Source organism: Apteryx mantelli, chromosome 2, assembly GCF_036417845.1.
Source record: "Apteryx mantelli isolate bAptMan1 chromosome 2, bAptMan1.hap1, whole genome shotgun sequence".
Lineage (NCBI taxonomy): Eukaryota > Metazoa > Chordata > Aves > Apterygiformes > Apterygidae > Apteryx > Apteryx mantelli.
The window spans coordinates 159,331,747-159,347,809 of record NC_089979.1 but is presented as its reverse complement, the minus strand read 5'-3'; the positions used below and the strand labels follow the sequence as shown (position 1 = coordinate 159,347,809).

At 37.7% G+C, this 16,063-nt stretch overlaps 1 protein-coding gene across 1 annotated transcript in view; it reads right to left on the bottom strand.

Annotated features, from left to right (window-relative positions):
• The window catches only part of PTPRN2 (protein tyrosine phosphatase receptor type N2), a 586,186-nt gene extending 570,481 nt beyond the window's left edge, over positions 1 to 15,705 (bottom strand). The window contains exons 1-2 of the mRNA XM_067292199.1: positions 15,556 to 15,705; positions 11,596 to 11,733 (exon numbers count right to left, since the gene is read on the bottom strand). Coding sequence (XP_067148300.1) covers positions 11,596 to 11,733; positions 15,556 to 15,705 — 288 coding nt within the window. The remainder of the gene's footprint in view (positions 1 to 11,595; positions 11,734 to 15,555) is intronic.
• Between the last annotated feature and the right edge of the window lie 358 nt (positions 15,706 to 16,063).

Sequence of the window (16,063 nt, the reverse complement as noted above, 5' to 3'; positions counted from 1 at the left end):
TGTTACATTTATAAATACATTACTATGACTTCCATGAAACAATTTTTACCTCAATTATTTTTTCTACTGTTAATTTTTAGCTACTTCAAAGAAACAAAAATTATTAACATTTTTTCTGTACTCCTATGAAGCAACAGATTTTGACTTATGACAGACCAAGGGGAGCACAAAAGTGATAAAACTAGTCCTCTTGGTAACAATTTCCACAACCAATATTCCTCCTACTGCTTATCTGTAAAAATTATAATGCACAAAATTCTTTATGTAAGTTGGGCTTTTGGGGAAATATTTTAGTCCATTAAGCCTGGGGTTACAGGAGACAAAAGCTTTATAAACTATGCAAAATTTCTTATTACAGTAAATACCAAATGCGAGAATATGAACACGTATCTAGACTTTTGAGAACATCTTTTGCAAAGCAGTTTTTGAGATGGAAAAAAGAACCTGATGAAAGATAAGTGCAGGGAAGAGTGATTAAGAGTATTTAAGAATAGCAGCAGCACTGGTTCTTTAAATTAAAATATTAATTAGTGGAATTTTTTTTAAGCCAGGCAGATAGCTTTTTAATGAGAGAAAGAGCAACGCTTGTCCATAAATGAAACAGGCAACTTAATAAACACCATTCAGTTCCTTCTTTTTGAAAGCTTTTTTAAAAGACCTTAAAACCTAATCTGTGAAAAAACATGCCTTAAATTGGATTTGAAATGATACTCATTATTTTATGAGCATGCCTCTACAGGAAACCTCCATACCTTTTGTAACTTTTAGCCTTTGATGACTTTTAATCAACCCATAAAAAAGAAGAAATAACTCTTTCATATATATATTACACACGCACGTGTGCACAGTGCAGTCTGAAGCAAAGGCAAGTGACAGATGAAACATGAGGCCATATTGCTTCCCCTTGCTGTAATGGAACTCAGGAGCACAGTACAGCATCATTTTTAGAAATGCTGTCCATTAAATTTTCCTTGCTTTATGAGTCCATAATTATAACACACTAGCAGTGCATGCCTGAGTGAGCACTGCTCTAATTTGAACCTGAAACAATGCTTGGGTCCCAGCGTGAGTAGTATTAATTAAAGTCTCTGTGCTGTTTTCCCTAAAGTCTCCTTCTAATATTTCCAGGTAAAGTTAAATAAAAATGTATGTTAATATGTAAAAGCTAGTTGTCAGCAAATACATCATGTAACTGAGGCACTGGATGGTGAACATCTATTAAGGGGGTTTCCACTGGGAAACAGTTTGTTTGTCCACGCAGCTTCATACTGTGGGCTTTATTAATAACAGTAATCGCATCAGGCAGTCTCTGTACATCTGAAAGGTTGATAATATCACAAGAGATAAATGCATGCTTTCCTGGATATTAAATTTAATGCAGGGTTATAACTCATTTGTGTATTAACATTCCAACTAAGACAAAATTTTAAGAGAAAAAACAAACAAAGTTAAAAAGCATTAAAACAAAATAAAAACTTGATATACAATATAAAGTAAAACATATAGTGGAACAGCAGTAATAAGCGGAATAATCTTTGTGTCAAAAACTGATACCTGAAATAAGTTCAATAATATTTCCAATTTATATGTCTTCTAAGCCAACACTTTATTTTTAGTTCCTGGTTGATATCAGGTTGTTTAGATAATTACAAATACGCATATAGTGGTTATATAAGCTCTTCAGGTAACATATTTCACACTCAACTATGCAACCAGTCTTTCTCAGGGAAGTAACTTAGTTGTAGTTTTGCAAATATGGTTGACCAAGTCCAATGTTTCATTTTCAAGATGAAATGTGTAATACGGAACTTGCATAGTATTTATCAGGATATAAATATTTTTCTCCAATAGAATTTTAAAGATATCTGATGTACACACAAACCTATGTTCAAATTACTTCTCCTTAGTGCCTGAAGTAGTAGTGCCCGTGATGCCCGCTCCCAAGAACAAGGACTACCTCTTGCAAAGCCTGGCCGTGTTGAGCATGAGATATGATCCCACGAGAAGAGCCCAGCTCACTGAAGAGAACGATAGCACAACACGTTCTTAACAAAGCTCCTGTTATCACAGTCACGAAGCATCCAAATTGCAGCTGTCCATTACTGTTATTAAGGCCATCTGCTTAAGCCAAGTCTGACAGTGAGACTTCAGATGATTATGAACTGAAATTTTGCTGGAAATGTCCCATATTTGAGAAAATACTTTGGATTGGCCTAAAAGATATTCCTCTTTCTTTTGGACCTTCATTTCTCTCAGCTAGCTGTATAGAAGCGAATAGTGAATAGTGAATCATTTTGTAACTACCTTTTTCCATCAAAAGTCTTATGTCTTTTTTCCACCAGAAGTCTTATGCTCCTATCTATCAATATTTCAACCACAAGCATATCAATCAACTGCAGCATTATGAATTGAAATCCCACTTCTGTCCAACTTTTTTTTTTAATTAAAACATTCTATTTTCATATATCCACTTGTTTTTGAATGGAACATCAGCCTTCTGCAGAAAACAGGTGCTTTATAATATAACTAATCTAGGTGAAAACATAGTTTTTTGTCAAAAAAGATGTTCTGATCACCTTTAACAAGAGGAACTCAACTTATAGTGAATTTAATTGCCCCCAGTGTAACTTAGCATAACTTGGCAGTACATCTGCAGCTAAATTATAAGGAGATTAAGCTCATCTAAAATTTAAAGAGCAAGAAAATGAGCATTAGTTCATTTTTAGCTACATAAAAATATAGCTAAAGATTTGAGAAACATTCCCATTATATGTAGAAACAGAACCCTATATGTTACTTGCTATTGAACACACACTTTAGTTTCCTTCTATAAATAATTTAGTAAACTAAACAAAGATTTATCTAATTTCTTGCCTAAAATATCTCCCAAAGGATGCAAAATTATTATAGCAAGCCACACACATTGGCTCTTCAAACCCAGCTACAGGGTCTCACACTCTCAGCTCCCAGTTTTAATGTTGGCTAAGATGGCAAGTGTTAGCTACCTGCTGCTGGTTAAGCTTCCTTCCTTCTCCATCAGAAGATGGATATAACTCGCTGGTCAGCTACGCTCATTTTCTAAGTGGCATAGGGGTATGGTCACCTGCAACCCCCAAGATACAGGGGCTGGCTTTACCTCAAACTGTGACAATTCCAGCTCTTGTGGTCTCGCCAGGCCTTGCACTGAACTCCCAAGTGCCAGACTGGGGCTTTTCTTCTGGTGGCTTAAGAGCAACCACCTGCCCAGGTGGTTTACAAGCCCCAGTGTTATGAACTACAGCACATGAAGCAGGAAATGCAACGCCTAAAGATGCAGTGGAAGTGATCCTTTTGAAATGGATGTGATCTGGCACAGGTTTCTGAACAGAACGAAGTAGAGTGCTCCCAAAGTTTTGTGTAATGGAACTGTTCCAGGAACAGTTAACGTCTTCCTCATTGTGAGAGTTATTTTTGCTTTACTTCTCACTGTTTCACAGATAAGGAAAGCTGTAGTGCTTCTGTGGGAGAAAATTAGATTCTTGGTAGAAGACAACAATTAGAGTTCATTTTTTTCCTGCTTGAATTTACCCCAGAATGTTTGCTGAAGTTCTAGAGGTGTGACCAGCAATGATTTTAATCTTTATGTAATACATCGTTTCTCAGATGCTCTCAGAGCATTGATGGAAGAACACTATTGATGCAGAAAGTATTGGAAAAAAAAATCAAGCTGAAACTAAAGTCACATCTTAAAACACCAAGCAGACTTCATTCATTTAAATCAATAAATCCAGAATTTAATGGAGTCTGACATACTATTAGTAACTGCTGGCAAAGCAAAGGTAAATGTTTTGTAAAGCACATTTTATGAACTGCAGCAACAGTACTAGAAATACTACTAGCCTTTGAAAAAGGGTGGAGGGATTGTAGTGAGGGAAGTAAAATATCAACAATAAACAGAAACTTGGATTTATGCTGTGGTAAACAATTACGGAGAGTTATGACAGCAAGTTCTACAGAAAACAGTTGCTGCAGTCCTTAAGGTTAAATCCAGTCACTTTGAAAATATGAAGTGATTTAGGCTAGCCAGAAATATCAAATACTTTTCCAAAAATCATTTAGGATTTTCAGCGATTTTGCAACAAATCCATCTACAAGCAGTAGCAGTTCCCGTGATAAGGATGTCAGTGTATTCAGTGATCATAAAGCCTAATGATTTATAAATAGATGTGCTGCTTGGTGTCTTAATTGCTGCCTTTAAACTAAGTCTAAGATAAGACTTCAGAATCAGCTATATACATTCACCAATATTCAAATCAATCTGCAGAGCAATCCCAAAACAAAGCGAAATACACCACCACCCCACAGTCTATGTCCTTCTTTCTTATAGGGACTACTGTAATTGTTAAATGGTTCTTACCTTGCATTACGTACAAAATCGGTATGTCTAATCAGACAATCACTCTATTTACATGTTCTAGGTATAGATCTAAAATATCAAGATATTTATACATGCCCCAGCCCTGATCTGGGATAAGAAAATAAACCTTTCACGAGGCCGCAGAATGGGGAAGATACTGAAAGCCTACAAAGTAAACTGACTTGCAGTGCACCAGCAATGCTCAGCCCAAATGGCCACATCCCATGGCCACATCAGGAGAAGACCAAACATAACAACTTTTGTGCATCTGGGCAGGGAGGTGATCACAGCATACTCCAAAATGAATAACCAGATAATCAAAACTGCAAGGCACATCTTGATTGCAAAACATAGACTCAGCATACGTGTCTCACTGACTGACCTGAGCGCTCTAGCAGTTCTTGCAGTTCTGTTTCTGTGGGTTAGCAGAAATGTTTAATGTCAGGCCACTGGGGGCCAGGCTGCAACTGAAAGCCCAGGCAATATCCAGAAAATAACAGAGAAACCCTGTATTTTTCTCTTTTAAAAAACATGACCTACACTCCCATTGTTGTTGGTAACAAACTGGAACTGTCTGTGAGCTAGACAGGAGCCCAGAGTCTACTTGGTGTATTCAGAGCATTGACTGGATCCAAATACTCACTAAATGAAAGTATACTCCATATCTTTCTAGAAAGCAGTTCTTGGCTAATAGGAACTGTGAGGGAGTTGCATGTATATAGATATAGTCTACTGATCAGCACTCCTACTCAGGAAATGAGAAATCTAAGTTCTTCGGTCTGAAGAGTGTTCAATCCCATATCTGCCACATGATAGGAGAGACCTTATCTATTAGGTTTTAAGAGGAGCTGGGATAACTTTCTTTTTCATTAAAGCCACACTAATGAATAGAAAAGCTGCAGAGAGACAGAAAGAGAACAAAAGGAAAAGCATGAATCTGCAGTCTAATAGGATTTTCAACCGGAGAGTGTGCAATTATCAGTTCCAGCTTCTGCTCCCAAGATTGTTAATGCATTATACATTAAATAGCTATTCAGTGCAAATTTGACAAAATCTTGGGAACAGGACTCAATCACAGCATAACCACTAGGGTACAATCCTGTTCCCTCTTGCCATCTTCCTCCAGCTTTGCAAATCTTGTCTTCTTTTCTACACAGCAGCTTTAGCAAAAGAGTATCTCCATTCAGTGCAGTCTGCAGCTTGATAGTTAGTGTGTTCCTCCTGTGAATTAATAAGATCCTCGAGTGCACTTGTGGGTGTGCCTGCTGTCATTTTTTAACTTTTGGCATATCTAATTAACCATTTTTTGAGGAGAAGGGAAGGGTGCAAAGCAATGGCTACTAGTGCCAGCAAAGATCTACCCTCCCTGGCTTAGTGTGCTCAGGCGACACTGGGGGTTTTTTTGCTAACCTGCCTGTCATGCCTGGTATCTGCCACTACCCAATTAGAGCAAGTTTCCCCTCATAAGGGATTATGGTTTCTATTTCAGTTTCAGACAGTCAGAGGAAGGGGACAATGGTTATCCTGGGGAATGCTGACTGCATTAGGTACTTTGTACCTGCCAGTTCTTTTGTTCCGTCTGTCAGTACCAGAAACTGGCCATTATCCCAGACAGCACGGAGAGGATTCATGTGGTTAAAAGTAGGCCTCTCGCATATACAACTGGCCTAGTCATCTTATGCGCTCCCTTTATAAAGATGAAGTCAAGGGTGCGATTCATCTTCTCCTACACTAAAGATCTAAACCGCGTCAGATGAGTTACTAGCTGAAAGTGCCTATTTCATCCTTGAATATAATGGAAATTTTGGGCAACCAGCTCAGACATCAGTATCCAAACTGAACCTATCTAAGCTTAAGTCAGATGACACGAGACCCCTCTCCCCCTCCATGTGCCTCAGTCAGAGCTTTCTGTGATTTCATCCTTTGGACTCCCATATGCTGGCATAAACCTACTAACCACAACATTGCTCTTGGGCCAATGTCAAGCTAACTCCAGAAATATATGTGTCTTTATAATCTGCATCTTCTGTAAACTGCCTATAGGCTGTACTTGTGGTTCGATACAGAAGGAAAGTGTTTCCCTGGCAGTTTCAGACTCCTGGGTGGCCACAATCCCTGAGCCTTGCTTTGGGACTCCTCCTGGTGCCCTTTCAATGCTACCCTAGGCTTGGAGGCTGGGAAGTCACGTACCACAGATGTCACGGTACTCTTGCTGTACATGTCAGGCACTCACAGAACAGGCAGGTTTTGTGTTTCAGAAGGCTGGCTGTAATATCAAGTCCTGAAATTGAGAATATCAAACACGAGGTGGCCTAAATATAAACATGTTCTGCCCCGGTGTTCTGATGGAGAGAACCAGTCACATCCATCCAGTCTGCCATTCATCAGTAGTTTAAATAGTGAAATATCCTGTGACCCCAAAGATATTCAAGGTCATAAGTTCTGTTGTAATTTTGAGGATCATGAGCCAGTCTGGACCAGTCGGATATGGCTCACAGCCATCCTAGCCACAGGACTTGGGAGTGGGCTCACCTGTCCCAGCCTCCCTCCCTTCTCCCGCTCACACCTCTCCACCTGGAGAGCTAGGTAACAAGCCACCATTAATCCAGAGTGTAACCAATCCAGAGTGTAACCCAACCCAGAGGCAATGTGGGCAATCCAGTGATTTAGACTTGTGTACACTCAAGACAAATTTAATGTGCTAGTACAGTTATAGCCGATTGTGTTTTTATGGTTGACTTTAGAGAACTCCCTGCTCAGCATACAGTCTCTTAGTTACCTCTCACTCTCAAAGCAAGAGGATATTAATTTCCGTGCTCTGTGTGGGAAGACTAATTTGGGGGGTTGGAATTCCTTCTGAGGCCAGGCATATAAATCTAGCTGCTATGGTTACTTAAATTTATTCTGTAGTTCAGCTTTGGTTTCTTCTTCCAAGGATCTGAGATATTCTTCTCTTTTTTTATAATTATCAGTGCTGGGAAGTCTAGAAAAACAACTTATTTTATACCAACTGCTCAACTGAAACATTTTGAAGAGTTTCCCCAGAAAAAGAAAACAAAGATTGATATAAATTTCTAAAACTGTCTGCAACAAAATGTTTAAAGACTCTTATTTTTGTTAAAAATATTGAACTACTTTTCACTTGTTTACATGTGTTTCATCAGCTAGAAGTTAGAGTAAAATGTTTTTTTTCTATGTGAAATAATTTTAGCTGACATATCTACACATTATATTTCTTGTAATGTTATACAAATATTATTTTGTCATGTTCCCTTCATAGGTACTTAGCAAATTATTCACAAACGTATCATTAGTAGCTCAGTTCCTTGCATCAAGTGCATCCTGTGTTTTGGAGTGCACCTCATCACCACTGCATGTATAATCAAACTGTTTACTGGAATAGGTGTATGTATCTCTTCATAATGCTTTGGGTAAGTTTTAACTTCAATAAGCATTAAATCAAGCCTCGTAAACTTGGAGGTTCACTTTCTCTATCTCCCTTTACTCAGCTTTCAGTAATTTAAATAAATTGAAGTAACTCTCATCATTGGAACAGTCAAAGTACTTATCTCAAATTTGCAGTACAACCATAAATGTAAATCCATATATAGTACTCAAAGGAAAAAAGAAGAACACAGTTCAGTCATTATATCTAATGAAAATTTTCAAAAGCCAATCACTGCTTTTACAAACAAAATTAAACACATGGACATCTACTTTGTTAACTGTGAGAGAAGATGTTTTTTAAATTTGAATGTCAGATTGCACCTCGCTGATACCATGGGCACCCTGAAAGAACATTCTTCTAAGTGCCAATTTCTTTCAAAAAGAAATGTAATTGGATGCACTGAGCTAGGAATAGTTATCACAGATAGCACACAGTAGAAGGTCTAAGAAAGCCAAAATAAACCTATAAATTATTCTGAGACAAAATTAAGGCAGAAAAGATTAATTAAGAAACCTGACTAGAATGCCTCCAAAAGTGAGGCAATAGACTCTTTGGCCATGAAAGAAATGTTCCCTACAAAGCAAGCAGTGAACTGAGGATTAATTTAGAAAGTGATCCAGCACCAAATTCTTTTTTCTTTCAAACCTCTTCTGTTCAGGGCATTTTTAATGAAAATCTACTGCTGTTATAAGTGCAGCTCTGCTAGTAATGGCAAAACTGTGATTAATACAAAAGTTCCTGCCAGCTGAAACGTTTAGACATGAGCTGGTCAGAGCCAATTGATGCCATGTTAAAAATGTTAGCGATTGCTGGACCTTCATCTTGACAAGCTCAGTTGCCCCACAGTAGCTTGCAGGCTAGGAAGAGCGCAGAGCATGATCTCCCTGGTGCCCAAACTATCCCAAATGTCCCTCAGTGCATGTACAGAAATAAAAGACAATCAGACTTATCTGAAAACAAGTGAGTCTAGTATTGCCTTCAGTTTTTACCCACTAGTTTATGTTAAGACTGTCTTCTTGCTTAAAGAGGTTCTAGCGCGCAGAATTTTCACACCATTAAAATACTATCACGCTGGAGTCAAGAAACCACCATATTTTTTTTGAGAAGTTGAACAAATTGAGTCTCATGTCTGAACATTTTCCCAAATTCAAAATCATTTCTGGTTTCCTTTCCTTCTCTTCTGTTCCTTTCCAATTTTCAACAACAATTTTAAACACTGGCATGGCAATTTTATTTAATATTCTCCTACTGGTTTTATGATTAGAGTAAATGAAAGTTAGATCAAAGACAAAAAAACTCCCAGTTACTCCCTGTTCTGACATCATGAATTATACTAATCGTTTTTGTCAAGATACCAGACTTAAAAGACAAAACAATCAAAAAAAAGCCCACCTAGACACTGAGTTGTTTTTTTATCTGTGCCACTGAGGAAGGGCTGGGGAGGCTTTCTCTTCCTATTTTGCACATCGCACACTCCTCTTTTTTAGAGGCAGATATTTATATGTGGTTATACCAAAATTTTGCTTGAAAGTACCAAAGCAGTCTTGTCTTCATCTTATACCACTCTATCCACATTTTGTGTCATCAAAATTAATTATTTTTAGAAAATAAGTTACATATTCCCTTTTTAATCATTTGTAAGACAGAATAAAATTGAACCCTACTATGACGTCCAGTTCCTGACTATTTTGACATTGGTCACTCATCCAGCCTATTAATATGTAATGATAAAGTTTGCTACTAAATTTTAGTCAGTGTTGTACAGTATTATGTTCAATGTATCTAAAATCTTAAGTACCTGCCACATGCAATTTACCTTTATCAGCCAATGTTAATTCTTTCAGACTTTTTTGTTATGTTATGAAAAACCTACTTACATATAACTGTATTAACTACCATTAACTATATTCTTATCTTTTAAAGTCTTTATTAAAGGCTACATCAGCCCTACATTTATTTCAGCTGAGAGCAAGGCCAAGTTAAGCAAGTCATCTTCCTACTTTCTTTGCTAGCTTTATTTGGAAAGTTCTTGTTTTTATACCATTATTTTAAAAAACTGACATATATGTCCATCTCTTCATGGGCTTATATCACAGCTAGATTTTTTCCAATAGTTGCACTAGATTCATTCCCTTAATTTGCTTAAGGAATTACTATTCCTTTAATAATAGCAATAGCACTACAAATAGTTTTTTTTCCCCCTTCACGAGAGATCTTGCAAGGAAAGAGCACCAGACAGCACAAGGATAATTATGTTCTGCACAAGTGGAAAAAATGTATTTATTTTTTATTAGTATACTTAAATAATTGAATTAATACTTAATTTAAGCCTATTTAACATACTTAAATCTTAATCTATTTAAAAAACAGAAATTAAAAGGATCCACACCCTGTTTTTAACAATTGTATATTCACATCAATGCCCTCGGTATTTTGGATATTAGATTATTCCTGTTTAGTTTTCTTTATACTTTCCATATCCTCGTAGTCCCTGTCTTTCCTCTCTTGTCTTTTATGCCCATTGGAAGCATGCAGGGAAGCCTGTTTCTGTTCTGCTTGTATTGTATCTACTGTATGACTGGAGCTCCTTGCTTCTATGGTTATATAAATAGTGAAAACTTGTAAATGTGCAAAACGTGTTGATTGTTCATTTACACAAACACATACTAAACCTGCTATTAAAAGTTAGCATATTTAGAATCACTTTTCAGAGGGGGGAAAAAAGGAAAGAATAAAAAAGAAGTCCAGCTTTCTGTTAATTACAATTTTTTTGCAATTACAGATCTAGTTAGCTTCCTAATTTGCTTTTGAGAACTTAAACTAATGCTTAACTTTAATTTAGGTGCCAATTTTCATTGCAAATGTTCTGTATGCAGCATGGTTAGAGAATCTGCAGTTACATTCTGTAGATTTGTTCTCAACTGTCAGCTCTATTATCAGTAAAGCAGAACTAAGCTCTGGCTCAGTGTCATTCGTGCCCTCCTGAGTTATGCATGAACCTGAGCTTTTTGCTTTATGTTTGGGAAGAAAAAAAAGCCACAATACAGGAGCCTAATTCATTGGGGGGAAAAAAAGGACAAATCAAGAAATTTAAAGGATTATCTTAATTTGAGCTTCTATACCTTAATGAGAATGTCTAACTTCTCCCCAAGCACACACCTGGTCATTCACAATGCAAAGCTTGCTAAATTTAATTACAATATTGTGCACCTGCACTGCTTTCTGTTGCCTGGAAGCATCCAAAAAAAAAAAGAAAAAAAAAAAGATCAAGGATAGAAAAAGCAGTTTACTCCAGGGTTATTTCTTGACATTCCTGTCTGCTGTACTACTGCCAAGATCTTTTTTCATTAATCATTAGAGGGTTAATTCCAAAAAAGCACAAATAATTCCAGAAAAGCCTAATGACTGTAGGCTTATGAATATTTGTCAAGATTAAACATTTATTTTATGGGAATGGTGCCTTATATTATTATGAGTGAACCAGAGTTTACTGAAGGTGTAGAAGGTTTTGCACTGCACAGCTGGACTCTCCCACACCAGGGCACCTGGACTTTGAGCTTCTTGTCACACTGGAGCCTAAAGGCCTTCGCCGTAAACCAGAATTGTTAATTTTACAGTGATTTGATGAGCCCTATCTAATCCTTAAGAGACAGGTACAGTCACCCCCACATATGTCATGTAAAAATCCCAACCAGAATTAACTTGTGGGTAGCAAACAGGTCAGCGAAGAGCTGGACAGCGCCTGACTTACCTTTTCATTCCCGACACGAGGCTCTCCACCCAACTCGGCTGCACAAAGTGGCCGGGGGCCTGTCTGATCAGCTGCCTCACGCTTCATTATGAAGTCAAACAAAAGCATAACATTCAGCTTAAAAATATACATATTTACCTACTCAAAGACCATTAAAGTTTCACTTAAGTTTCACCAAAATTTCAGGGGCCATTGTCTGAACTCCTAACTAGCTGTGTTTGATGAGCCACCCAATTTTGAACTTGAACTTTGCACAGTTGCAAACCTATTCATTAGCAAAATAAAAGTATTTGGCTAAATATCTCCTACACAGCACACCTTACTGTGAGTCAACCCCACCAAAATGGTTATGTAATTTAATTACATCTTTGGACAAGACCTTTAAAATGTGGATGTGATTTTTAGAGACTGAAAGCCCCATAAAGCCTGCAAAGCAGTGCAATGAGTCCAATACTCATTACATGGGTAGCACATATGTCTTAGTCTTGTTATAGTACTGGAAAGCCTTATGAGGCCAAGGATTTCAAAATAAGAATTTTGGGTGTCTTCATTTTTGGGTGCCTAACTCTGAATCTTAAAAGACAATCTATTTCTAGGGGAAAAAAAAAGTTTGAGCTTATTTGTATGTTTTCTGTTTCAGTTTGTTTTATTTTTAGAAGAATGTATGTTTATTACAAAAAATTATTTTTTTCCATAATACAACTATTTACTCCCTAATGCTATCATTAAAAGGACAAGATTACTCTGTAAGGAATCTGCAGTCCAGTCAAAATACATCATTATTAGGGATAAGAGTGAGCCTTTCAACATGTTCCCAACTAAAGCTGTGTTTCAGGTTATTGACTCAAACCCATTTGTTAGAAGTTGGTCAAGACGTAATTTATTGCTTAAGTTCCTCCTAATCACAGCCTCAGGAAAAAACGGAATTAAATTAATTTGATTTTGACTATTAATCTATTCATTTACATCATTTAGTTTCTAAAGGGAAAAAATAACTGCTTCAAAGCCACACTTTCCCTGGCAACACCAGGACCACAGCGCAGATGACTGGTAAGTTAATTACACTCTGTTATTTCAAATTAGGTTGCAGAACGGTAGGAGCAGAGACTAGCAGCATGCACACGCCTTGCAACAGAACATGGTGCAGAGACCCCTCGGGGAGGTCCAGGCAAGCTGGAATGGCCACTAAGCCCACTCGCTCCAGCACCGTACGGAAAACCCAGTTCTAGTTCTGGGACTGAGCTAATAAAGAAGCTATTTCACATTACAAGTAAGATTTCAAGGCTTGCATGGTCAGCCTTATTGTTTCAAAACCAATTAAAGAAGTTTTATGCAGACAAAACTTGGTGTCTTTGCTTTGCAAATGTAAATAGACAGACTCCATGGTAAAAAATTAAAGGAAAATTTGAAATCAGAGGATGTAAGCGCAGTATTCCCAGAATTCTGGCAAACAGCTTAATATGAATCGTTGCTGACATTTCTTTCACAAAAGACATTTTCCCCCACAGGTACACTGTGTACTATTTCCTCAGGTAATTTTTTATGCCACTTAAAAAATAAAATGGACAATGAATTAATTTTCATAGAAGCACGCAAAGTCACTTACTTCCCTTTTAAGACAAAAACCATTGTACATCCAAATTTGTCATATAAATAGTTGTATCCTTAGCACAATTCCTTTCTTCATTTTAAACTAAGTCTTCCTTCAGATGAATTAATCCAATATATTTATTTCAGTTAAGGTATTTATCAGACTTCACAAAGCTGTATTAATCATGGTGAAAGTGCTACATGTTCTCACATTTACTCTATAGTGTTCAGCTTCATATGCAGTCCAATAATCTCATGCCACATCCAACTTCTAACACTCTACGCTATTTTTCATCAAACAATTACAGCAGGACATGCTTTGCAGTTGCATTTCCTTCCAATTATGGGCATCTCTAGCATTAGGAAAAACATTCAACAATCATTAGCTACTGTACTTCTCACTTAAGTCTAAATGCTAGAGCAACAAGAAGAAAAACATTTCCAAATCACTGCAGAAAAGGACCAATTTTTGCAATTACTATTACTACTGCAGACCTGGGCCAAATGTGAGCAGGCATTAAGTTACCAGAGATTCAAGTTTCAGAAAGGAGTTTTTCATCCCTAGGTGAGTACCGAAAAATCCAAATAAAAATAATCATTCCATGATTATAACTCTGTTCATCTGCTAGAATCTGTGCCACGTCCAACAGATCATGTCAAGTTTCTGTGCGCATGCATTCATTTTATCTCATTATGTGAGACTGCCTGAAAGATATTTGCATGGAAATGCTGACGGTATAAACTCCCCAACTGAAATTCTGACTACAAAAGAAAATGTGTGCATAAGAAGCAGTAAAATGCACAAAGCAAGATGCACTCAATTTATGCCATGTGAGGTGTATCTGTTGTCATGAGTGCATTAATAAGTTATGCAAGGAAGCTGAAAAATCAATTTGCAGAGTACAGTCTCAGTACTGAACTTAGAACTCATTTAATATGTTGATCACAGCAGGAAAAGCATTTCTGGTGCAACAGGAGTTTTCAGCTGCAGCCTAATGAATTTGCAATCCAGATAGCTCTGTTTTCATCTATTAATATGCCCGTTCCCATCCTCTCCAGCAAACAAAACCCACATGCTTAGGTGATTAACTGACTTACAGTCCTCAGAGGTACAGATGTTTATGAAGCAAGTCAGCAACGAAGAGAGAAACAACACCTTTGAGGCATTTACAAAAATGTTATATGGCTAAAAGAGCAAGCGTTGCAAATTAAAGCATTTACAATATAGAGGGTAATTTGACTACAGTCGCTTGTCAAAGTATGACTCAGAAACACAACACTGCGCCTAAGAATACTATGTGCAAGGTCAAGCACTTAAAAAAAATAAAAATGATACAGTTAATACTCCTTAACCCAGTCAGTACATATACATTCATTACAAAGCAGTGAATTTGATCGCTACAGAACTCCTTGCACATTCAGGGTGTAGAAGAAGGGTCATTACTAGGCATCTCAGGTTTTGGTCATACTGTGCATGAAGGGATTTTTGCTCAATCCAAACTTCTGTGAATTCAAAAGTCTGTTTTTCTTGTAGATTTTCACTGCAGCATCTAAGACATGGAGCTAGATACAGCCATAACTAAGCATATATAAACTGGGGTTACAATTCCCATAGTTTTAGCAGTAAATCTCCTCCTGAAATTGTGTGTGTGATCGAATTGGGCCTGTAGTGATTATGACACATTCTACATTTCTGTGCTGATTTATATGGTATGCCTGGTATAACTTTATGCTGACATACACTTGAACGATCTTTGAATAAACACATATAGAATTACTCAGACGGGACCTCCAGAAATCTGTCCCATTACACACTAGTGCTAATATGAATTAAATTGCCCATTTCTATGTTATATTCATGCCCTGATAGGAGCTGACTGCAGTAAAAGAAGCACATTTTGATCTCTAGCGCAGCACACTGCTAACAAAAAGCAGCAACCTGAACCCTTACGCAGAAACCTGGAAAACCAAGTTACACCACTGGCACATCACGATTCCCCACTCAGCAGCACTTTCCCGTGGCTATCCCAACTGCAGCTTTATGCAGAACAGCAGGGAAACAATGGTTAAAATACATACATATACACATATATATCTCCTGTAATCCTCCGGGATGCAGTCCTCCTTCCCCACTTGTGGGTGGCAGATGGAAGTAATTCATATCCTGCCACTGTTACGCACCAGTCACGGCTCTCTAAGTTTTGAAGTCCAACTGTTTTGGCCAGTCAGGTCCTTGCCTGCCAGCTCAGGCTTTCTGCAGGACTTCTCCTGCCCGCCCAGCCCGGCGCACAGCTCTGCTGTTCCCCAGAAAAGACCTGCACACCTGCGGTATCCAAGCTATGCTCCCACCACCTTATCCATAGATGTTACCAGTGAGCTCGCCATGCGCAAGACCTTCCACCGAAAGTTTACTTTTCGGCCTCGTAGCCTTTCCCTGGCATCAGCACAAAATATCTTCCGTACCATCTGCTCATCTGTGATATTAGCAGGGTCAGCACAATGCAAGTTACACTGAGTCATGCTGACTTACCAAAAAATAACACATCACTACTAAGATGAAACCACTGACATATTTCCTAAGGTGTCTAAGCATTACTGATAGGCTTCCCAGCTGTGCTGTACATGAAACTGCCAGCCATTTCATCTAACTATTGTTCCAGCTACCATAAAATCATAACACTTAACCTAGCTAGGCTACAGTAATTCTAGTTTTAAGAACTCATCTCTACAGTTTTCTCACAGGTTGCTTTCTCTCTCTCTCTCTCTCTTTTTTTTTTTAAGTTTCAAAATTGCTTTCCTTGGGAAATTTCCAGATATATCACAAAGGCCCAAATGATGAATTCTAGTTTCTGATCAGCCCGACCTGTGATCACACTTC